Below are 25662 nucleotides of genomic sequence, written 5' to 3' on the forward strand. Positions count from 1 at the left end.
ACTTTTAAAATGTAAGGATATGCTGCTTGTATTTTACATCGCTCTGTATGAAATAGCTTTCGGTTTTAGACTGGTGGACAGAACAACTTGTCCCCTTGAGAAATTATGAGATATTAATAATTGACCGATTTATTGATATTGACAATAATTGTTATGGCCCTATTATAATTTTTTATTGCCACTTGTTACCTGCATGCGTTTTAACCTAGTACAACATGTACTGTATATTTACATCGTGGGAGTTTTGTCTCAAATGCGCCCTAAAAAGGTGTGAAAAACCATGGGATATGTTGAATACAGTGGTATTTATCTTTACCTCGGGTTATTATTACAGTCAAAATCGGCTTAAAGTAGTATTATGAAGAAAAAAGTAAAACTTGTTTGCGTTGTAGTACTTTCAACACCGTGTCAATTTCTTTTTGATGAGAGAATAGTAAATCAGATATTATGTAAGAAGAAGCAGTTGTCTGTTGCGTAACTACTGTCTCCCCGCCCCCTTTTCACTCGCACCGCGCATGCGCCGTAGCATCGTAGACTTCGCCATTGACGGACCCACGATCAGGGGAAAGGGTCAGAGAGGCACTTCGACAAGCAGCAGCTGCACGTTTCTCCAGTCTTCCCAACACCCAACTTTGGCTTGAGCTACACTTTTTAACACCTGGCTCACAGTATTGTTTTACTTCGTGTGGATAATTTCGACTGTGAATCGTCATCACCAAGGGACGGATTTCTTTTTAAAACCACATTCTAGAAGTAACGGAGCAGCGGGGAAGCTAGCGGCAGCTATAACGAGGCTAGCAGGCTAGCGTTAGCTAACGTTAGCTAGCGACCTGGCTAGCTGCACACGAGCTAAGCACTGCTCGGTGGGGTGGGGTGGTGGTGGGGGAGCGGCGGTTTGCCTACAGTTCCGTTTGATGGATCCAAGAATCGCATGGTTTCAACCAGAACAACGTGGACCTGCTAACAAGCTGTGGATGCAGATTTGGGATACGACTCAGGGGCTCGGCTACTTGCATGTAAATAACTGCTACACCGCCGGACCTCAGGGCAGTCTGAAAGCGATCGTAAACGGGGCGTCGGGAGCCGGGAGCAGAAACGGGGCACTTGACTCCAACACCGGCAGCGGGGACGCCAGGATCAGTATGTCGTCCTCGATAGGGGACAGAGAAATGAAGGCACAGCGGGACTTTATACCACTGGAAAGCAACAGCAACCACAACAACCGAGCCGGTGGCAGGGGCGGTGTCCGTGGAGAGGGGCAGCAGCAGGGCAGCGGGGTCGCGGTGCTTTCGAGGTGGCTGACGGACGGACACCCCAACAAAAGGAAAAGAGACAACAAGGCTAGCACTTTCGGTTTCAATTCTAGCCTCTTGAACAGTGGCAGCAGCAGCTCCAACACAGGAGGCTACGATGGTTACGCGGGCACGCCGTGGAAAGTCAGGAACTACTCGGAAGGAATTGTCGGGTAAGAGAGTTTAACTCGTAAACTAGGAGTTGATGAACTGGTATTTTCTCTTATTTCAAACGCACAGAAATGACATGCAGGGAGACGACTGAGGTTGTCAGTCTCACCCCACCCACATTTCATCCCCACCCACATTTCATCCCCACCCAAAGTTGGATGACTTGCTGGCGAGTAAATGATTTGTGAAAGTGAGTCTGTCCACCAATGAGCTCTCACATCTCAAGGCATTAACTTATGCCAGTTTACACAACAAGGTAAAGCTGCAGATCATTTAAAGTCAATAAGCAAACCTAAAAAGTACACAGGCGGTTTAACCTTTTAGTTTACGTTTGAACAAATCTTCTTATGGAGGAATAAACACAGATGATGTCTTCGGGTATTACTGTAGACACATAACAAGGCAGCACTGAACAGTTGTTATCCTGGCCTGCAAACATTATGGTGTTCATTAGGGGGGTTGCAAACCAGCTGTTGTATGAAAGAACGTGCACATTATGCTTATGCATCCCACTACTCTTTGGTCAAAAGAGAGCATTAAGGAGGTAACTGGGCGCTTCCCCAAACAAGAGTGACACTTTTAATGGATTGAGCCATCTCACTGGTTCTCCTCCAGCCTCCTTACCTCCACAGACATTCAGCTGGCTGTACTTCAGAGGAAGTGGGAGCTGATGAGTCTGCCAAAGCTTGACAAACTGCTTATTGTGAGCAGCAACAGTCAGTATGTTCACTCTGACCTAAAGGCATTATGTTGTAACACTGAAGCTTAGAGTACAGTCATGACACTGGCGGTTAATAGCAGGTGTAGGAATATTGAAAGATGGCAAGTGAATCCTGACACAGTTGGCTTACGTGATGTTAGTCTTTGGCCTGCTTGGCTCGTTGGTCTGTGGTACCCTCGACCCACTCTCCTCCGCCTCATCTCAAAACACACTGGTAGGCCCAATGCCCCCCCCCAGGCCTTAGGGGACTTAACTGAAGTCTCCGGGTGTATAGTTGAAAATGTCTGTGATGGAGCCTTCAAGCACTCCTGGATCTGACAGTTGGACAGTCCTAAGCCCCCACATACTTTGTGAGTGCGTGAATGGACATTGAGATTTGGCCACAGGCAGCATACCTTTATGCACAGCGTTTCCGGCTTTCTTTGTTTCCACATTTTTCTTCTAGATTTGGCCACAGCACCCGCTACGGTTTCAGATTGCATTAGTATGCATGCTAGTATGTACACAATACGTGTTGCAGGCGGTGCACACACGCCCACAGAGAAGCTTTAACAACCAGCGTGCCTTAATGACAGGGCAGAGTGATTGCTCCGGCAAACTTCTTTTGAATCATTCAACATGGATAGATTGATTTGCGTTCGTAATGACTATAAAATGTAGTTGTCATCAGCGAGGAACAGCAGTTGTGGTCATCTCAGTTGGCAATACTGCATTTCAATGGTGACCAGTGATCGTATTGGAAAAATGGTCAAACTATGTTTACAGAAACCTGTCAAATCGCCCAGTGTTGTCAAAATATAGCTGAATGCACAGCTTTCTTTTGAAATTGCAATATTTGGGGCATGACGGGTGAATACAGAGACAAAATGAGGATTTGGAGCATAACGAGCATACTGATAGACTGATCAAATGTAAATCATGCTGCATGAGTGATTTTAATGTCTTGAGACTTATTAAACGATGAAAAGTTGTCAATATTGAATAAATTGTAACTGAATTTCAGCTGATCACAGCTGCTCATCACTGAGAAAACGGCAAGCTATTTGCAGTCGTTTAGCATTCGTACCAGAGCGGGTCCTTTAACAGTATTAAGTCACACTATAATAAATACACCTAGTAACTTATAACTACGTCAGTGACCTGCTTTCCTCACCAGTGGTTCTTTTATATATTATGACTCTGGAGAAGTATTTTGGTGGGCTGGGCTCTGTTTTGAAGACCTTTTAGGTGCAGAGTTTGGCCCCTTCTCTGTTCGACATGTGTAGACAAGCAGAGCAGCGTTTGTCCGATCCTCATTTATAGTAATATGGAAGCTCTGTGTTTGCTTAAGCACATTCCTTAGTGATTAGCTCTGCTAATACCAGAACCTGAACCTCAGAGCCTTGATCACACTAACCACCACTGAGGGCTCTCTGTCCCACCACACTCTTGTTAATTCACAATGCCACTGTGCTCTATGGCATTACACAAACTGTATTTCGAAACGAACACAGTGTTTATGTGGATGTAAGAGCTCCTGGCTGGTAGGTTATGTTAATTCCATGGTTAAGTCTTCACTCATAATACATGTTTTTGTTGCTTGGGAGATGCAGCCTTGATGTGGGATGTGTAGAGTAATATAGACGCTGTTCCACGGTTGTTAGCGTATTTACAACACAAGACTTGTACTCCTTTACCGTATTTAGCCTCGTCATCATTGGTGGTAGCATGTTGTTGATGAGCATCAGGGTTTTGTCAAATTTGCAATGCCCCTTGTGGCCACATTGCTTCCTTCCCATGTGTGATTGGCTCTTTCTTAAAAATACACATTTTATAACACTTTCGCTCTGTATTTAAAAACACTATAAAATAAAATGAGGTTTGACCGTTTAGTCAGGGTTAAACGGTTTAGGGAGCAGTGGGATTCATGGTTTGATTTGAATATGTGCAAGTAGACAAATGGGTGAAAGTGGGAGTATGTTCAAATGCATTTTACTCATGAGGCAGTTTGTACACTATATTTGGCAATGGGGGCCACAGAGGCATGTGCTTATTTGTGTTTTACGCTCCAGTCTTTGCGGGGCAGAGCAAGCAGCCCGCCTCCCGATGGAAAAGGACCAGTGTTTACATGCTGCACACGGCCTCACTTCCACAAAACAAAGCCAACCCTCCCAGAAAGAAACCCAAGCCCTCTTGAGTGTCGGTCCAATCAGATTGGCAGTTCTAAGGGAGTGTTTCCACCTCATTTTCTGGTTATTCAGACTCTTTATAAGGGCACAGGAAGTCGGTGTAGCCTGGGAGAGCTGTGGCCCATTTCTGTTTTCTAAATGTCTTATCTTCACGTTCTGTTGGTTATCATTGGGTTTATGGTGAGGGAAATGTATATTGTCAGCACACCTGGGTTACACTTGATTCATTTTAGAGGGGCCTGGTGTTGGCAGCCAGTTCCAAGCGTTGAGGCACAACTTCACTTGCAGGCTAATGAAAAGTGCGGTTAATCGCTCACTGATGAGTAGCCCTGGCTCATGCCATTTATTGCCGCTGTCTTTTGGAGATTTATGATTCCCAGCACACAGATGGCACCTCTGTGACTGAAGCTCCATTATTAGAACTGTGGTTCCAGCCTCTGCTGGCTTTGACATCTATGTCACCCTCTCCTCTCTTAGCTAGCTGGCTGGCTCTCGGCCAAAGCGTGTAAGAATGTGTGGAGAGAGAAGCCTGCATGCTTGGCCATTTGGACTGTAGGTGAAACGGGCCTCCGTCTGAACGGCCCGTGTGGGCAGCTCACCATAACTCGGCCTTCCCAAGTGTAGCGAGGAATGTGTTTCTTCCTGTCCAATGGAAAGCCTTCCCGTGCTCCAGACTGATGCAGCCAGTGAGCGACACGCGGTGTTCTGCGGTCTCTTTTTTTCATCGCGTGTGGTCAAACTGTGACCTTCTCAGCATGTGTACAGAACGGCTGGGCTTTGACAATTTCCTTTTATCGTGGCCTAAGTTAATAATTTCCTATCTTTTTTTTGTGATACTTGCTTTTAAAATCACATTTTCAGTGTAGGTGTTTTGGTACCAAAATGTTACAGCTTTCATTTTTAACATGCTACCATAACAGACGGGAAGAAAAAGAGTAGCTACTACATTGAAGCTAACGAACTTGGCTCGATGTTGTGTATAAAGCGACCGACCTAGTTCCTACACAGGGACCAGATCAGTTGATGTTTCTAGAAAGCTCAGACAATCAACAGATGATTGACAGTCTACTGGTGTGACAAACAATTTGGCGCTGGTATTACCGTATTTACAGTCCAACCGTTCCTGTTTTGACCACAGTACTCAAGCCCACCACTAGCAGCCAGCAGTGTTTGGGCTTCTGGGTAACTTGAGCCGTTTTTGTCCCAGTGGCCAACACTTAGCACCCCGGATCAGTTCATTGATGAAACATTAATGAATCTGCCATCTTCGAGACATCGACACCTCTGCCTCAGTTTGAGGTTGTCCTCATTTTGAAAGAAACAGTGTGGGATGCGACGTATTTTGCCTCCTGGTAACCCTGTCAACGTAGACACAGCAGTGTCACATAACACACACACACACACACACACACACACACACACACACACACACACACACACTACCCTCTTTTGTTGCAAAAATTGTCCTGAGCCAAAATTTCAACCCTTGCAAAAACAAAAATGGTCATGCTGTTGGGATGCTTTCTGGGACAATATGGCCACAACTCTTTGAGCAATAACTAATCTGATCTAATGCCATAACACTGGAACACTGTTCGCTGTATTTTACCCATCAACAATCATGCTACATGCAGGTGTTTATGTCCCAGCATGCCTGGTATTGAGTATTCAATTCTAAAGATATGCCAGTAAGTAGTGCTCAGTGTGATGTGACAATAACCTCTTTTTCCTTCATCCTACCCAACTTAACAGATGGCTCTTGTTCACATGAAGGCATTTCAGCACCACACCCAATCCTCCCTCCCTCTCCATGTTTTTGTTCCACCTTCTGGGTGTTTCTGGCCCTCTACCTTTTCTTCTTTCATTTTTTTTTAATAACTTTCGCTCATTCCTTTCTCTATTTTTACCTTTGTGCTCTCAGGTTTCTCTTTCTCTTGCCCTTCCATTCCTCCTCCTCCTTTTAGCTGCGTAAAGTCCAAGTTATATTTCTCTGACGAGGTGTTGCAGTGCGTTCATGGAGAGGTAGGAATGTCGAGGGTCTACTGTAGCTCATTGTGACGCAATATTTCATAACACAAAAACACGATATGTGTAGATTTGCAAATGAGGATTGCAATAGCTTAGGGATGCACTGATCCCACGTTATCTTTCCCATTACTGGATCCAATACATCATGTGTCAAGTCCGGCCTAAGACCAAGGTCAGGCGTGCTTATCTTTGTTTGTTTGTTTAGTCAGAAATTATTATTTGCATATGCGTTGCAACATAATCGGGAAAGAAAAGAAAGAAATGTGTAATAAGGAATTGTCTATGAGCATTGCGCGATTTTGTAAATTGCCCTGAATCGTGAGCTCATTTCTCAGTTATGAATTGTTTTTGAAGCCTTAAATCGTTGCAGGTGTGAACATTAAAAAAACAAAGAAGCACAATTCCACAAGTCCTTCGAGCCACGACACTTGGTGTGTGCGCTCGTTTTTATCCTCCGTTGCAGCCCTTCATCTCATTTCCCTGCTATCATTCTGCTAAATGCTAAGGAGGTGAGAGAACATTTTTTCCCTTCAGCTCTGGAAATCTGTTCCTTGAGGTTACATAATATTACAACGATATAGGCAAGTGGGATTTACGTCCATGTGCTCCCTAAGCAGGCGCAGGGCTGAGAGGAAACTCGATCCAGCGAGGTCGGGGCATGAGATGTGATTTCTACGATCGCTCCGAACACGTGATGACGGGGGACCAGCAGCAGCCGGTTTCCTGTGAAATGAAACCTGCTGGTGCTCACACTTTACCAGTTGTGTTTTTATAGTGTGTTTTTTTGCACCCTAATAGAAACAAACCAAAAAGATCATGGCAGATAAATGCCGTCTCTAAAGCTTTATGTTTATGAAAATACATTAAAGCTAAATGGAATCATTGTAACCCCAACCTTATACAATCCTTCAGTTGAATTGCACTTTAAATGAAGTTGGATTAGTGTTGGTCTTTGGGCTGTGGTGTCTTAATGATACTTAAATGAGATCTGTGTTCTCTGAAATCAAAACTCATGCCGTATGTGTAATGCAGACTGTAGCTCTTGTTTCTTTTATCCTAAAATGAAACCTAACGTGTTGTGTGATGGAGGCGGAAGTCTCTGCGATGTGCACGGGGAAAAGAGATTAGGTCATTGAAATTTGCTCGTCAGTTGCCAGCCATGTTGGAGGAGGTGCAGCAAATGTAAAGTGAAACTTCCCGAACAGAAAACAAATTTAACAACAATGAAATTGAAAACAAGCCGTTATCAGAAAGAAAAAAGGGTGGTGCATTAACGCTCCGGCTCGGTCACACCACGAACACGGTAGAAGTCTTGTGCCTCAAGATAAAACTACAATTTCAGTAAATGGCTGCGTATGTGTGACATGTGTGAGAACTCAGAGGACTTGTCTTGTCGTGGACTTTCAGGTTGTTCAGCCTCTCCGTTTATCCGCATTTAAGTAACGACCTACATTCACTACATTCAGTGTTGTGAGCAGCCAGTTAGTCCGCATTCATACCAACAATAGCAGTACGTCAAACACACAGTATCTTCTTTCTTTTCAATGGGCTCTGGCTTGACTGCCAGTCTTCAACTTAGGGATGTCCCGATCCATTATGAAGAGTTGGTATCGGAGACGATACAGGCAAATTATAATGGATCCAAATACCAAAGAACTTTTTCTAGTCTTGCTAGCTGTCCTGGTTTGTATCTCATATTCACATGTAGTAGTACGCACACACAAAAGTAGCATCTTGTGTTTTTAATGCAATGTTTTTGTCCATCTGATCATGGCCCTACTGTACTGTTGCTTCTTAGCAGTGTGGCTTTAGGAATGATAGTGTTTGGGTCCGGAGAAGAAAGTTGAATTGTGCACGTATTTTCTCTTCATGGTTAGCTGACCAGCAACCTTTCAGTGCTGCCTCTGTATCCTGGGATTCTACTAGACCGAGTGTCTAAAACCCCAGAATCTATAATAACGGTGACACCCAGTGAACTGCGACTGCTGTCAAGTGAAGTGTTCTTGTTGCATAAAACCCAGACACTAGACGCACATGCGGTGCTCTTTGGGGCGTTATCCAAACAGCAGTCAGTCAGTGTCGAGAGCTGCTCGTGTTTTTCTTGTCCAACTTTCTGTGGTGTACGCAGGCTTTACTTTGCTGCCTTTATTTTAATTTTAAAAGCAGAAACATCACTTTCTCTGTCCTCTGCCAAGAGGATTGTTTCTATTATTGTCTCTATGGTTGTTTGCGCGCATGTGTACATGCTTGTGTGTGTGCCTTCATGTGTGTGTTCTTCCTTGTCCCTGCATCTATGTTTATGTGGACAAAACTGGTCAGTGGAAAGGTCAGCGCACGTGGGCAGAGCGACCTGATCCAAGGACAGAAGCGTTAGGACCTTGCTTAGCCTGCCCTGACTGAGATGACTTCCATTGGAAGGTTGACTTTTTGGCAGCCCTCTTTGCCCCAAACGTTTTCAAATCAATCAAATTAGGGATGCACCCATCCAACTTTTTCAGTCCCGATACCGATACCTGGGCTTTGTATCGACCAATATCAAGGACCGAGAACCCATAAACTGTATGCCTCACTGTGTGGAAGTGACTGGGGTCAATCTTTTAAGTGTAAGGCAACATCAGGCTAGACTTAAACATTTGTTTCCTGACTTTGTAAAACAAAATATAACAAATGAGTACACAGATGTAAATGTACTGAATAGTTATTTATTAAAATAATGGTATCCAACACCAGATTGGCCCATTGTCGCTGATACCCGATCCAGCTATTTGAGTTGGTATCGGACCGATAATTTAACTAATGGGAATTATGTTTCTTCTGGATATTTAATTCACAGGATTACCACAAGCTCTTCTCTCAACACTGTTCTGTCGTCCACAGGTTACACGAGGAGGTGAAGGACTTCTATGACTACGTCTCCCCCCGGGCGGAGGAGGAGAAGATGAGAGAGGAGGTGGTGGACAGAATCAAGGGAGTCATCCACGACCTGTGGCCCAGTGCAGAGGTACACATCCTCCCCCAACACCAACACCAACAACTGAGATTTATTTTTATTGGTGGTGGTTTTGGATTGTAGGGTGTGGCGGTCCAGATCCTCCAGCGTGCCACACTGATAATCAGGCTGAGAACTGCTGCCAGCTGTTGACTGGAAAATCTTTGCTGTAATCTGAAAGCTACTCATAAACACTAGAGGTTATTTCGTTTTGGCAGAAACAAAATTAAGTTGTGTAACAGTGAAAACAGTTGGTCAATCATAAACACTGAACACGGTGCTTGTTACTCTTGTTTAGTCCTGTGAACCGGCTCCTTTTGCACACGGTGACCTCTGTAATTAGCAACACGGTTAACATATCAGTCAGCTAATGGCATAAAGCATCCTGTTGTTTTCTGTTATCTCCCCGCTGCACAGTACTCTGTTTGGGCCATGTTATCAGCGCCCCCTCAGGCATTCTACTACACGCTGACTCTGATCCTGCTGATAGAGCAGCGTGCTTCAAAGTGAGCTCAGCTGTTCCTAAATGAAGGGGCACAATGCCGTCCCCAGCCTGCCTAGTTTTATTCCTTTTCCGCTGTTGAACGGACAACTTGGTCATCTGCTCAATGTGATTCTGTTTAATCGATGCACTTAGATGCGTAGACCTCTAGCTCCCACATATACCTGACGAGAGGTAGTCTAGGTCAGCCGTAAGCAAACGTTTGACCGGAGAAGTCGAGATAACAAAGCTCACCTTCGTGACCACCTGTAGTTACCTCCACCCCTCACAGACGTCTTCAGGACCGGCTACACACTCATTCACAAACATGGCCCTGCAATCGGCTTAGCCCCGCTCATGTGACTGGGCTGTAAAGCAGAGTTTGTACTACTGGTTGATGTGCGAGTAACAGTCAGGTCAAGGCTTAACTCTATTTCTGTACACTCGCCAATTTGTGCATTGAGGTTAAAATGTTGGAGATATTTTAGTCGCCTCAATAGTGTGCAGGTTAAGAGACCAGTGGCTAAAAGGACTGTTTTGTGTGTAAACCTCATGCACGTTTTGATCTGATTTAGTGGAGGAGTTGCTTGTTTCATTGAAGCCACCCTGGTCTTCAATCCCCCTCTTGAAATGCAACTGAAGTGGTTTAAAGTAGTCGCACTACACACTCTTTGCGTTTGCCCCTGATAGGTAGTTTTTAGTACCACGCCTGTGCAGTTTGTTTGGGCTTGTCATTCAATCAAGACTATGTTCAGCTGAAGAATAGTGACATTTATGCAGCTTGGCAAACAGGTTTTTACAGGAGCGAAGCTTGGCGTGGGGGAAATCAGACGCCAAGTTGATTCCAGCTTGGTGGAATCATTTCAGGCAAGCCCGTGCCATCGTGTAGATGAGAAGATATTAAATATGTCAAACACGATGATAGAAAATAGTTCAGGTGTAGAATGTTTTGATCTGCAGGATGATGCATAAATCAATGTAATATATTGTCCACAAAACCAACGATGTGTACATGTGTCACTGTGTTCCCGATCTCTCCAGGTCCAAGTCTTTGGGAGTTTCAGCACTGGTCTTTATCTGCCAACAAGGTGAGCCACTTTGTTTCCTAAACAGCCTTTTTTAAACACACGCTTGCCAAAACATGTCTGTGAACTGGCTCCCCTACCAACGCTACTTTGCTCCATTATGGATAAAGTGTTGCATCCAGCCAGCAAGTCATGATTTGCTTTTGTTTTGTGGATCAAGTGGTTTACTGTTTATTAGCGCTGGTGATCCTGGATCTTTTTTAAAGACTTAATTCTGAGAAAGGCTTTCGGCAGACACACAGCCACACCACACGTACACATTTAAGTCACACGGTGCAGGTCATTTACACTTAGTGCATGTGTGTTTGTGTGCGTGTCTTGTTTGTAGTATATGCTTGTGTGTAACATTCTGTATGTAGTGAACACACTGCTGAAGTAGTACACACACACACACACACACACACCCACACTGGTTGGCTTCTGTAAGCTGTCTGAAGTTGCACATTGCTCATCCACAAGGGGGAAGCAAAACCATCTGCCTGCTGTAAGCCACCATATGGGGGATATTTAAGAATGGCTGTTTTAGCGTTCCCTTCGATTTAAGATCAGCTCCAAGCCTCCAACCCAAGAAAACCAACATTGTATAATGCCTCTGTTTACCTATGACAATGCAGTGCAGAGAAACCTCTGAACGGGAGGGTAGTTGTATTAGTAAGCTATCAGTTAAGGGGGTCTTGCCTTACAGTACAACAGTAAATACTGAAACTAAATGTAACCGGAGCACAAGTAGAGGGCAGTCATAAAGTCAGCAAACGGACTCTTATGTCGGTTACACAGCACTCTTTACCAGAAGTATGCTAGCATTAGCCTCCATAAACTGCTGGTCATAGCAGACCATGTGATGGCCGTAGCAGCAAAACCTCCGAGTGGGCTGAAATGTGCAAGGGTGTGCTTTTTGTTTGTAAGAGGAAGTATTGTGTTGTTTCCCATTTCACAAGTTACACAGTCACACACAGCTAGTCCCAGACTTATCAGTACATCAGCTGTTGGTGTGTTTGTTCATGCTTGTACATTTAGGGCTACATGTAATCTGTGCTTCTATTTGTGAGTCAAGGGATGCGTTACAAAGTTTCAGACTAAACCGTTTGTCATGCGAGAGTAAGAGAAATTTGTACATTACCGTTGCTCTTTTGCATAAAGAAATGAGAGAAATGGAGTTATTGTACAGCTAAAGTTGTATGTAATGTAGTGGACCTCAGTGACACCTGTCATGTCTCTCTTCCACCAGTGACATTGACTTGGTAGTTTTTGGGAAGTGGGACACACTCCCACTCTGGACGCTGGAAGAGGCTCTCCGGAAGAGGAACATCGCGGATGAGAACTCTATCAAAGTATTGGACAAAGCCACGGTAAGACGCTAACCATTCATCACGTGTAGAGTTGTACGTCGTTGTCAGTCATTAATTAGAATGATGCTGACTGTCATGTTCAGGTCTTTGGTGTTAGTGTCAGTTTCACACGCTTTAAATCACATAAACAGTGTTGATGGTTCCAAAACCGTGATTAAACTGGTTGGCACACATGTCTTGTATTCAGACATGTGTGCAGACACGTGCGTCCAAGGGAAAGTGTTTCACTGTCATCTCATCCAAATTAAGGTCATATGTTGCGTGTGACACAGATACAGTATTGCTAGAGTAGTATGCTTGGAACTAGCTCCCAAAATCCTATTATTTAAGTTATTTTTAAACCGTGCATTGATTTGATTTTTTCTTCATCTGAGTTTATTTTACTTCAGGACTTAAAGGATTTGAATAAAGCTTTTTTTTTTTCTGTTTGTGTTTCACCTCTCACTTGTGTAAAAGCAGTTCAGCATTTTAAATCTTTGCTCAAGTAGTTTAGCGAAGGATTAGATCAGAAAACGTGGATTTGTGTATGATTGCATGCGTCTTATGTCATGAGCCAAGCCTTTGATTGCAGTGATTGTGTGATCGTTTCATGTCCGACTGCCTCAGGATCAGCATTTGCATCGTGTGTATGTGTGTGTGTGTGTGTTTCAGGTTCCCATCATCAAACTGACGGACTCCTTCACTGAGGTCAAAGTGGACATCAGCTTCAATGTGAAGAGCGGCGTTAAAGCGGCCCGGCTCATCAAGGAATTCAAAGAGGTACAGTTCTGTCTGTCCTGTATTCTGGCCTGGGGACAGTGTTGTGGCTGTTTGTGCAGCTTGACTTAGACTTTACTTGTAGCGATCTGCTGTCACTACCACGGGAGGTTATCATATGTTAATTCCTCACACACCCCCAGCCCCGTCACAGACATACAAACCAATCCCCTCATTACCTCACAGACCTAACTGGCACCCCAAAGAACCAGTCTCACAGTTACAACTTGCTCTGTAACTCTGTGGACTCAACAGATTGTAGTATTGCCTCAAAAACTGCCTTTGGCTATCCCACAAATTGCTCTTCAATCTCGAATATTGTAAAGAAGCCTGAAATATTGAAATCCATATGGTACACTTAGAATGTAAGCGCTTCTTAGTAGCACACACAGCTTACATCAGCACTTTTTAAACAAACATGTAACATCACAGGGAGTCATTTGATTCAAAAGCCAAAAGTCTAAATCCCTGTTGTCCTCCAGAGGGTGCTGTAGGCGTCACCCATCCTCACTATATCCTCACCCTGTCTGTGTCTTGTCCTGTAGAAATACCCCGTGCTGCCTTACCTGGTCCTGGTGCTGAAGCAGTTCCTACTGCAGAGGGACCTCAATGAGGTTTTTACCGGTGGAATTGGCTCCTACAGTCTCTTCCTCATGGCTGTCAGCTTCCTGCAGGTCAGTATTTTCAACAAGTGATTCCTGACCACCCGAGTTAGAAAGATATCTACAATTCTGTACAGAAAAAAAACAGTCTGAGACGGCACTATATGCAGTATTCAGAGCAAACATTGTAAAGACGCTATCTCAGCAAAAGTGACTCGTTAAACTCCCTTAATCATTCTCAATAACTCTACGTGCACTGTGTGTTTTCCAGCTTCACTACAGGGAGGATGTGTGCAGCCCCAACATCAACATCGGCGTTCTGCTCATTGAATTCTTCGAGCTGTACGGCCGCCACTTCAACTACCTGAAAACGGGCATCAGGATAAAAGATGGAGGCTGCTACGTTGCCAAAGACGAGGTTCAGAAGAACATGATGGACAGCTACCGGCCCTCCATGCTCTACATCGAGGACCCGCTGCAGCCCGGTAGGAACACTGAACACAAAGGATAAAGGGAATGCCGCGGATTTGCCACGTCCGTCGGCTTCTAGTATTAACACAAAACGACCGTCTGCCTTGCCTCCGCCAGATAACGATGTCGGTCGGAGTTCATACGGTGCCATGCAGGTGAAGCAGGCGTTTGACTACGCCTACGTGGTGCTCAGCCACGCCGTGTCGCCCATCGCCAAGTACTATCCCAACAACGAGACCGAGAGGTAAGATTTGGATTGGTTGGTTGATCAGTTTATTGTTGCAATATTCAGTCATGTTCTGTCAATTCTCTTTCTTGTTGTCAATCATCAAATTTGAGTATTTTCAGTTGTTCTTGTTGTTCTTGTTGGCCTTATTTCATCATACTGAAACTACGAGGTCATTATGAGCAACATTTGTTTATCCAGACAGCTGAGTAAACACTGGTGTAACAGGAATACTCTCTTTCCCATCACAGCGTACTTGGCCGAATAATCCGGGTAACACAGGAAGTGGATGAGTACAGGGAATGGATCAGAAAGAACTGGGGGAGCCAGTCTCAGAATGATCTGCCACTCAACAGTATGTTCGGTATTTCACAATTTTCTTAAATGTCTAGAATATTTGAAGTCCTCTTGAAACTACATTTTGACTCACATCTTGAGGATAGGTCAAGATCTGCAGTTCCTGGTCTGTAAGCTTAACTTTGGACTGAGTCGATCTTCGTGTCTACATTTTTCCTTTCTCCGTTTCAACAGGAAATGACGTCACACTGTTCGAGTCCCAGCAGCTCGATGAGTGCAACAACAACGTTCCAGATGACGACGATGTTGTTGTAGTAAAAACCTCCTCCGATTCCTCCTCTCCGTCGCCCTCACTGCGGTCCTTTCCCTCCTCCTCTCCACTGTCGCCTTCCTCCACGACCTCAACCTCCAGCTCCAGCGATGTGGTCAGTCTAGCAGCTACACACACACACACAGCCTTCAAATATTGTGCTTCATGAGTAAAACTTCATGGTGACAACATGTTCATGCCGTACTATTTGTTCTTTTGCTGGTTTCCTTCAGGACTCTGATGGCACGCCGTGTAAGACGGCCAAGCAGCAGTCTGTCCGGGGCTCCAGCGCCCACAGAGAGAAGTCCACTGTCGTCAATAATAACCGAACACAGAGCCAGGCGAACAGCACTCCGTCTGGGAGCAACAAGGGTGGCAAGGTTGGACTAAGCTTTACCTTTTTACATGCACATGATCCACCAATAACTGAACACATCATATAGAAGTGTTCCCATGGGACGTCCCGCGTGAACTCTGAACTTTTATCTGTGTGTTCTCTCCCCAGGCCAGGGTGTCTCGTTCTAACCATAAGAGCGGCCACCAGGGGCAGCAGAGCTCCTCCTCTACCACCAAAAGTCATCAGAGCAACAAGCCACACCACCAGGGCAACAGCAAGAAGAGGAAAAATGTGCGAGACTCTACACAAGAAGACCTCTGCAGATAGGGGTGATCTCGCCTGTGCGACCCCCCCCGTCACCCCCCCCCCCGTCACCCTCTTCCCGTCTGCTACTGACTGACTCTCCTGTCCCACTTCTGCTGCCAGACTCCAGCCTCGGGAGGTTGTTAGAAGTATTCAGACAGCTACAGTATCTGTCTCTCTGTCAAGCTTTTCGGGGTGACGAAGCAACAATTTCTAGCAGGAAAAAAAAATGAACAAAAAAAAGACTTGTTATAGGAAATGGGGTTTAATTTCTTGAACTTGAACTGAAATCACAATGGATAAAAGCTCATTTGCTTCCTGATAGCTTCTTTTATGGAGTGGTGTTCCTTCCTGCAGCCAGCATCTACACAACACGCCTCTTGCGCCTCCTGCTGTACAGGAAGAGACGGGTCCAGTGTCTGGAATCTACTCTGCAGCAATACCTGGAACCACCTGCTGGAAAATAGGATGAGAAATTGTACCCCCCCCAAAAAAAAAAAAAAAGAAGAAAAAAAGGCTGAAAATGTACAAAATCAAAAATGATGAACAGACAAACATGTACACCGATTTTAATAAGACAGTAACTTACAAATGCAATCAGTAAGAGTGGGACATAACTTATGCATGGGATTTTCTTTTTTTTTCTGTTGGTTGATTTTTCTGTTGGTTTAATCTGTTTCATGTCTCAACAGGTTGTACGAACATTTGTACAAAAAAAACGCTTAAGCAAAAAAAAAAAAACTTAAAAACTTATAAAATACAAGTAAAAAGAAAATGTTTTCATATGACCTTTTTACAAGATATACCGATTTGAAGACATGTAAACGTGCACATCTTTGTGCCCTCTGCTTCTTTGGCCAAAAAAGCCAGGAGCTCGTTCGGGTCCCATTGCCAACATACATCATCAGCATCTACTTTTACTTCCGGTTGCTCTCTGAGTGTGCTACAGCGTTAACGTTGAGCCTTCAGTGAGCCGGTGCTCACACATAGCCCTATAGGTGACTGGAGGAGTCACATCTCACCCAGCTCAACAGCACAGCCACACCAGTTTAGAGGCTTTAAGAGGTTTAAATTAGTAAGGGGGGGGGGGCGGGGGGAGATAGTGGTTTTATCGAGAAATCCTACACTTGAAAAAGAAATGTGTTAACAATACAACTGTGGGTGATAATCTGTTCCTTTGGTAATCTACCCACTGCAAAAAAATACTTTGTATTTGTTAAATGTATTTATTTTTTTATTAATTATATGAACATAGTATGGATACATGTATTATTAACATTAGAGCCCATATCTTTGAGTCCTATATTTGAAGTTGCGGGAAAGGGTCGGGTGCAAACAGTTATTTTCAGGTACAGTAAAATTACCAACTTTCGTTATTTCATTGGTTTTTTTTTTGTTTCCAGTGACATTGAGTGACCAAGTTCCTTTGAAGACTTTGAGAGACCATTTTACAAGTCCTACGGTGCGAATTCTGTTTTAATATGTGGCTGGTCTACTTACTTTAAAAGGGAGCTGATTTCTTTATTTTGTTTTATAAACTATCAACAAATACAAATACAACAAACGCCCTCTGTCGTTGCAGTACAACAACTCACCTGTAGAGGGAGTCACTGCTCTGAGTCTGAATCCACAGAGTTTGGGCTTGAATACTGCATTGTGGATGTTTCATCTCTGAGTTCATTTTTGTGATTGACAGTCATTCTGATATTTCGACTTGATGAGCAGCCGCACATAGAACAACCTGTCGCGTGCTTGCTCGAGGCAGTTACACACCAAAGCACACCTCAATCCTCTTATTGCCTCGCTCCCTAATGTGACAACAATCACAGTAAAAACAAACAAAAGAAGTAGCCAGCAATAACAACCATCTTTCATGAGATAGTATTACCCCGCAATGGCGGCTGCAGCCACAGAATGACATGAGCACGCTTAAGACAGTGGAGTACATTTGATAAGTCCATGCACTTTCTTACAGCCGATGATATTTGATGGCGATACGTTGAAAGTGCGGGTTCTGGTCTCCTCAGTGTTACAGCTGCAGGTTTTGTGGTAGACGGACAAGGAGGAAGGTGAATAAAGTTTAGCCGTGCCATTTGAATGTCCACTGACCATCTCTCTTCACTGCAGGGAGGCTTCAAACCTTCAACCCCTACTGTACTCATCTGGAACGTTGTTTCTCTGCAGCTACTACAAATCATGCAATAAAAAACAATACAATTAAAGCCTTTGTTCTGATTTTAATCTCTGTGTTTGAGTGTTAATGGTTCATTGTAAAGTCCACATATGGAAAGCGTTAAAGGGAAATAAAAAAAATGAAAAAAACGTGTTTGAGAGCGCGGGTAGGCGCGTGAGAGAGGTGGAGGAGGAGCATCTTCACTTTGGAGCAGCAGCAGCGCGCGCGGGGACCTCAACACGCGCTCCCAAAGCCTGTTACCTACCGGGTCATTTATGCAGATTTGTTTTTCCAAGGGACGTTACCGAGATCTCAGGTAAGACACTAAAACTTCGTTTAATTGAAAAATAGCGGCTCCTGGTGAACGTTTAGAACCTGAAACCAATGTGGCAGCAGTCAACACGTTTAAGAAAATTAATTGTTGCTTCGCTAAAAACAACAAAAAAAACAGTTAAAAGGCAGATTTCTCTGCACACATTTCGATACGAGTCGAAGGTATTTAGTGCAAAAAAAAAAAAATCCCCAATTTTCTTTGTTTTCGTGTCGCCTTTTTCCCACCTGGCTGCTCTCGTCATCCACAGTCTTGATGTTGAATTTGGTGCATTTCGGGTGAACGTCGAAGCGAGGCTGCTGAACGTGACTCTGACTCGCCGGAACAGAGCTGTCGTTAAGTTAAACCTGGAGCTTTGAAGTTGATGAATTGCCTTTTCTCCCCTACAATGTGGCGATGAGTTGTCCGGCGATATTGCCACCAGATAAGTGGCCCAACTGTGCGCAATCAGCGGAAACCAAAAGGCTGGTATAAGAGTTGAAATCAGTCAATTTGTCTTTTCCCCCCCCTTCCTCATCGGGTTGACAGTAACGTAACTATGTAACGTTATTTTATGAATGAATCACAAATGAAGTCTGAGATATCTCAGCCACTGATTGAGTAGAACACACGTGTGAAACAATGTTAATGTTCATTGTATTCATGCAAATAAGAGTTTTCTTCAGATGTTCGTGGTGGGCTGAAACACTGACATTGAGGTTAAATCTATCACTCATCTTGTGTTGTCTCTTGTCAGTGACTTGGTTTATATATATATATATATATATATATATATATATATATATATATATATATATATATATATATATATATATATATAAAATAAAATCTATTTTACAAGTATGCAAAAGTGCTGCGGTGCTGTCTGAGATGCTAAATAAAATTAAAGATCATATCTCTTCCTGGAACGAGCACCTCCCAATGAGTGTCTGCACCTTCTCTTTTCAGAGGCAGTATGGTAGTCTCTTAAAACAAAAAAAATCAAATGTACCACATGAAACAACACGTTTTGAACAATAGAAATGACAGTATTTTACTGCAGCTGGTCTTCCCTTCAGTCATGTCTCCACAGACGCCTTTAATGTATTGTTAAACAAGTGGAGTTAAAGCAATCATGCACAGTCTGACCCTAGTGTGTCTTTCCCCAATAAAACAGGGTTCAATTGAGTATTTGTTGTGGATAATCCAGAGACCTCCCTGTCAACAATATTCTGTTGAAGCTATTGTTTGATTAATGTTTGTTTCATGGCAGCACCGTGGCTGTTGAGAGCCATGGTTTTATGTTTAGCTCAGAGGTGAACACATCATGGGTTTGTCTGGTTGTCGTGGAGGAGAACGACAGACATAATGTCAGGAGCAGAGATTATTATGGCTGGATTTTTGCAGAGCAATCATTCATTTGCTGTGTCTGCATGCAACCAAATTATACTGAAGTACTAACAGATAATATTTGCTGATTAAGTTTATGTAAATAGACACATTGATTGCTCAACCGTTGCGGCTCTAATGTAATAACGTGGGGCATAATATGTAGGCCAAATATTAGTACGAGTCAATTTTGCTCCTAGTTTAAACACCAGCGATTCTCCCATTCAGTTCCTTGTCTGTAACGTTTCCTAAATGGGCTGTAAAGTGGACCGTTCCTGATATCATCGTGTAGTTTAAACACTGGATGAAAGGAAGTCTTTGGGCTTTTCTCTTAGTGGGGGGGACAAGAGATTGCATTGCTGCACAAATATCTTGTGGAAACATAAAGTACCGTTTCTTCACTAGAAAATGCAGTTCTGCTGATTAAGAAGATGGCGACACTATGACACATGCGTGTATCTATGTGCCCTGCGTTATAGTGGCAGGAGAACACTTATCATCTAATCCCAGCGTTTAAACATTTCTCATTCTTCTAGTCTCTGCAAATTTGAAACGAGGAATTTAGCGCAAACATGCTATTAATCTTGAGCAAACAGCTTTAAGGATGACAGCCGTGATGTGTGTGTGTGTGTGTGTTTATCATTTGGATGATTGCATCACTAATCCCTCTGTCAGTTCTGCCCTAGTAAATGGAGGTAGTTTATCGGCCCAGTAGCTCTGTGATGTGGACAGAGCTTCATCACTTTTGTTTTCCAGCCGGCACCAAATATTAAGTGAAATGTACTAAAAAAAGCGAGTATAATATAACTGGCTTGTCACAAATATCTATGATTTAAAAAATATATATATAATAATAAATGCATAGGGTTAAAAATCAAGTGAGAGGGAAAACAGGGCATTGATTTTGAGTTATGGAGCGCATTTGTTTTGAGTATAATAGGCTACAGAGCGACACTACAGGAGGCTGGGGTTACATATTCTGGGTCTTGGATCAGCTGATCAGCCCTTTCATAGTAAAGCCGCCATCATACGTTGGCATTTGCCATCGTTGTGTAATTATCCATTGTGACGCTGCGATGTATGTCATTCGGAAATGATGTGATTGTGCATGTTATTAGATTCATTTCACAGACTGATGGATCTGGACAGGGATCGTCTGTTAAGGGGTTGTGCAGCAGAGACGCACGTGCACACACACACACACACGCACACACAAACAAAAAACCCTGGGACAGATCTGCAGTGTTTAGAGTGACGCTATGCTCGTCGCTGTTGTGTGACGAGTCTCCTAATAACCAGTGGTGGAGTTGTTTTTTTGTTCTTTCTTTTGCCTCCGTCATGCAGCCTCAGCGGACCGGGCAGACGGCATAAAGTAGTGGTTCCCAAAGTGAGGTTTGAGGACTTTCAAGGGTCTGTCAGTAGGGTTGTCCAAACTGGAGCGTCTATTTTTAGAGGATCTTTTCCTTTTTGAGATTACATTTTAATTGCCTGCACTGTTATGTCACAGCCATAGTAAAAAAAAGCATTTGGAGTCCCTGGGACAAAATTAATCGGATTATTTAGGCTTTTGTGGACTTATGTGCATTGATTTGGGAATCGTTATCATCATTATCCTTTTGGTGCATTGTTTATCTCACCAGGCGTTGGCCTTGATTAATAACGTACTTTTCTTTTCTAGACCGATTAAAAAAATATATATAAATAAATACATTTTTTGTTAATTATACGAAACAAACTCCTGAAATGTGTTACTTTTGTACACCGTCACTGGTGCTCAACAGAATGCTACTGACTTGTGTGGCTTACCTAAACACACACACACATCTGCTAACACGCATGCATTCAGTGCACACACAGTCTCGATCTGCGCTTGACAATTACAGTGACCTTGACAGGAAATATGGAGAACCTCTACAGGAAATGTGCACGCGACTTCTTATCGGTTTTCTTTAGAAGTATACGGTTTGACACCATCTGTCAGGCGGACAGACGCGCACTCTCTCTTGTACCGCTTTCAGTATCTTTCGCGCTCTTCAGCTAACTATCTGCTCTGTGAAGGATGATGGCGTGTGTGCATCAGGGTGTTGCGTCACAGAATCAAACCTACTGAACCTTGTCCCCTGCTGAAGAGAGGAGCTCTGTCTTCTCTAAACTCTCTCACAAACAGAGGTAGGATTGCTCGCATCACAGGCATTTTCTGATGTTATTAGACCCCATGATGATGTTTTGTGAAGGCTTCAAGCCACTCATAAAGCTCATGATTTCACTTATTTCTCCCCTCTCTCCCATCAGCTCTCTAATTGTCTCTCATCTTTCATCCTCACTTCCTCTCATCCACTTTGGAGCAGACTCTCTGCTCTCTTTCTCGTCCTCGGGCTTGACATGCGAAAGGTTCCCCTTGGTGGACAGTGTGCTAATCCTTGGAACACTCGCTGGGGACTAATCGGACTCATTATCTCAGACTCTGGTGCTTCCAGCCAGAGATCAGCACTAATCCTTCCTCAGCACAGCCTTTGACATGCATGTTAGAATGTTTCTCTTTACCGGTGCTGCCTTGTCAATGCAACTTAAGAGAGACATCAAACTTACCAAAAAAAAACGAAAACATGTGTCCTGTACAAAGTGATATCGAGATGTCGTAGTTCAGCATTTTAAGAAGACACAGAGGTCCACTTTTAGCTACACACATCACCTCAAAACTATTTCTGACGCAACGTTCATAACGCGCTTTTGACAACACCTCGTCAGAGTTCTAACGTGGCGAGGATGTAAATACAGGTGTAGAAACGGAGCAAACACATTGATCTTCAGATCATCGGTCAGTGATTCATTTCCACCGATTTGTTTTTACACTGCTTAAGCTTGTTTGATCTATTTAAAGGGAGCCTCACCTCGTGTCAATACCCGCTGGTCTCTGTGTGTGAGGCTTGGGTGTAGGCTGGAGATGACCTTTTATTTTGGGTGATGCCTCTCTCCTTCTCTCACTCCCAGGACCTCCCTCATTATTGTGCTGTGAAATGGTAGGAAGCTTCCAATCCGTACTGAAGAAACACGAGTAACACGAGCAGGAGGCCACTGGGAGCGAGTTCTCTGAAGTCCCTCAAAGTTCAAAGGTTTCTGTCGTTGACCCGATCTCACTGTTTCAACTGTCGAATGGAGTCTGAGCAGACTTGTTTTATTTCTCTCTTTGTTGAATGCTTATTTTTCTTACTTTGACCTCTTTACATACAATACTCTTTGTCAGTTTGCAACCATGCAAATTCATGCTGCTAGAATCAGCAAAAACTCGATAATCATAACTAAGTGTGGAAAGAATAGTCAGTCCCGTCCTCGGATGGTCCAACACCCGGCTAGTAATTTTCCATTGAACATATTGTGAGACAAATCTATGACTTGATTTTTGAAAAGCACCAATTAGCGAAAGTATAAACAAGATTTCCAAGGAAGTGAATATCCCGAGGGGCAGTACAGTGATTCAGTGGTTGGCATGTGTGGAGATTGGATCGTGTGTGTGTGTGTGTGTGTGTGTGTGTGTGTGTGTGTGTGTGTGTGTGTGTGTGTGTGTGTGTGTGTGTGTGTGTGTGTGTGTGTGTGTGTGTGTGTGTGTGTGTGTGTGTGTGTGTGTGTGTGTGTGTGTGTGTGTGGTTTCTTCGAGTGCACAGGGTGGGAGTCAAGTGGAAACTCTAAATTGCCCCTAGGTGTGGATGTGAATGGACGGTACTTGTATGCGTTAGTCCTGTGACACACTCACTCATACCTACCACCACACCACATTTTCGTTCTCAAATTTAACACTTATCAGTTACTTTCCCAAATAGTTATGAGTTACTTTTTGAAATCCACATGCACCACTTTCCACATCGGCATGAATTAGATCCGCTGCACGACACCCTTTTAAAGTAGTTTTACTGTTATGTCCTCCTCCCAAATGACTGGTGTGTTAACTAAATTGCCAAACTAATCAGAGCACACAAGGCCAAATTGCCTCCTAAGTTGCCACATGACCCATTGCTGACGAGCAATGTAGCATTCAAAAAGCAATTGCAACAGAGTGTGGCGCATTGCACTCCATGTAAAACACACCGGAGCGACATTACGTCACTTTCCAGTAAAACAAAGAGGCCAAAACGGCGCCACCGATCGGTTTTAACCTAATATCCTCAGCTGGAAACACAGAATCCGTCAGCTGGTCAGCCTTCATCAGCGAGCCTTTTTGTAACCGATACTGTCGACGTTGTCTTCACTTCACCTGTGTGTCCTCTGCTACACTCTGAGTATGGAGTATATTAATGATGATCGTTGAGGAGAAATACTGCCTCACAACAACAGTCTTGTACGTTCAAGTGCCATTGTTATATTCTTATGAGTGAGCAGATCTAGATAAATGTGTTTAGTTGAATTTATCGTGACTTTCTTACCCCTCCAAGTTCATGTAAACAAGAAAAAAAACGAGATGGAAGCCCAATTAAGGAAATTATGTGAAATCAAGTTTTCATCGTTTTAGGCAGCTGTCTTATGCTACAAAATGGTAGCACTATAGCACTCTGTGTATGCATAACTATGTATTGTATTTTTCATCCTATATTCTATTGACACCACGTAAACTGTAATTTTCAGTCCCACGTTTTTCAAGACTGCTAATGTATCTCTGCTCAGGAAAGCTCTCGAGGGGCCATAAAAGGCCGTGCCCGAGGCTCAGTGGCACTGAGATGGGATGCTGTGGAGTGCCATTAGAGAAATGCCTCTTCACCCTATTGTCCGTTAAATTGTTCCATTTCCTGGGAGCCCCGCCCACAGCCCCCTTTTGTGAAAACACTAATTACAATCTGCCTTCAGCAGCTTGGTGAGAAAATGTCAGTGTCTGCACACACTCGATGTGAATCATTTATTTATAACCAACAAGATGCAATCAATCAAACATCGGATTCAGATGTGCCCCATAATGCACTGGGATCCGATATATACAATGCGTTTGAGCCTCGTGGATGCACACGGAGTAACCTCGCGTGGCTCACTTGTAGATCGAGTGCTGTGTCGACGGTTGAAATACCCTGCAGCCGGTTTGAGTACGGATGGTGCAGATGTGTGGGTGTCTTGCCGCCGCCGCCCCCCCCCCCCCCCCCACCATTTCAATTCCACTGTTTCTTTTTGCTTGTGCTTGCTGTGGTTCAAGGACATTATGCAATGCTTATGAGAGCATCCCATCTGGAGAAGTGCCATTGAGACACAGAGTTTGCAGAACTCACTTTAGAACAACAAAAAAAAAAAAACACAGCTTACCTGTAGAAGACATTAGTAACCGAGGACACTATGAAAAGAGGAATGTGCAGTACAGCCGGTAAACAGCTCCCGGCCATGAAGAGTCTTTTCCATTTTGTCCCTTTTTTAGGATTTTCGAGGACATTATTTAACTGGTACATAGATGGTCTGCACTCAGTGGACGCTGTGTTGTGTCCGTTTGCATGTCACTGCGCCGCTTCAACAAGCCACTCATTGTGCTCGGCTGGTTAATGTGTGATTAGCCGGGATTGGCTCTCTGATAGATGACCTATCAAACGAATACAGTGGAGACCTTAAGATAACAGGGGCATGTGCTGGATAGAGGCTGGAGGGCCCAATTCAAACTGCACTAGATAATCGTATACAGGATGTCCCGAGCCGACCGTAAGAACGGGTGTCGGGCTCGATTCCGGCATATTTTGATGGCTTGGTGTCGGCTAAAATGAAGCCGATTTGAAATTCCTTTCTTTACCGAGCTTTATTGGGTTTTGTCGACCTCAGTCTGCTGGAGCTGCAGTGCTGCGCTCCTTAATGACAGCTGTGTTTATGAGGTGAGTCGTCGATAGCTTGATTAGTGGTTATTTTTTTGTCCCCGGGGACCGTCCCGAACATGGCCGCCACAGGATTGAGATCAATAATTGTGCCACATATGCTGCATTTTAAAGGGAATTCAAATCTCTTAAAAACCTTAGGACAAAAACATATGGCTGTGGGTGCACAAAAGACTTCTCTGTGAATTTGTTTCTCCGAAGGAGCCTGTGAAGTACTATAAACTCTATTAGCCTGTACCTGATGTATATTGATGAGGAATAAACTAGACCAATTGACAACTGTCGAGACATTTCAGATGTTTTTGAGCCCGGCTCCTCTTCCCATCACACCTTCGAGTGGTTTAAGGAACAGATGGGACTGCATGGACTGTCT

At 43.8% G+C, this 25662-nt stretch overlaps 2 protein-coding genes across 3 annotated transcripts in view; both read left to right on the forward strand.

Annotated features, from left to right (window-relative positions):
- Positions 1-553: 553 nt before the first annotated feature.
- tent4b (terminal nucleotidyltransferase 4B) lies at positions 554-17808 on the forward strand. 2 transcript variants are annotated; one of them, XM_076078066.1, is made up of 12 exons: positions 554-1465; positions 9258-9381; positions 10892-10938; positions 12164-12284; positions 12936-13043; positions 13586-13714; positions 13914-14127; positions 14231-14357; positions 14591-14703; positions 14871-15061; positions 15180-15326; positions 15452-17808. In XM_076078066.1, the coding sequence occupies exons 1-12, from the start codon at positions 915-917 to the stop codon at positions 15608-15610; spliced, it is 2031 nt and encodes a 676-aa protein (XP_075934181.1). In that variant the 5' UTR covers positions 554-914; the 3' UTR covers positions 15611-17808. The 2 variants fall into 2 exon arrangements, with proteins under 2 accessions (XP_075934181.1, XP_075934182.1); XM_076078067.1 differs by having other exon boundaries at positions 14591-14694.
- A 144-nt stretch (positions 17809-17952) lies between these two features.
- The window catches only part of adcy7 (adenylate cyclase 7), a 49133-nt gene continuing 41423 nt past the window's right edge, over positions 17953-25662 (forward strand). The window contains exon 1 of the mRNA XM_076078065.1: positions 17953-18075. The gene's annotated coding sequence lies outside the window, so the exon portion shown is untranslated. The remainder of the gene's footprint in view (positions 18076-25662) is intronic.

The sequence above is a fragment of the Anarhichas minor genome, unplaced genomic scaffold, assembly GCF_050575085.1.
Source record: "Anarhichas minor isolate MPS153535 unplaced genomic scaffold, ASM5057508v1 ptg000062l, whole genome shotgun sequence".
NCBI classification, from domain to species: Eukaryota; Metazoa; Chordata; class Actinopteri; order Perciformes; family Anarhichadidae; genus Anarhichas; species Anarhichas minor.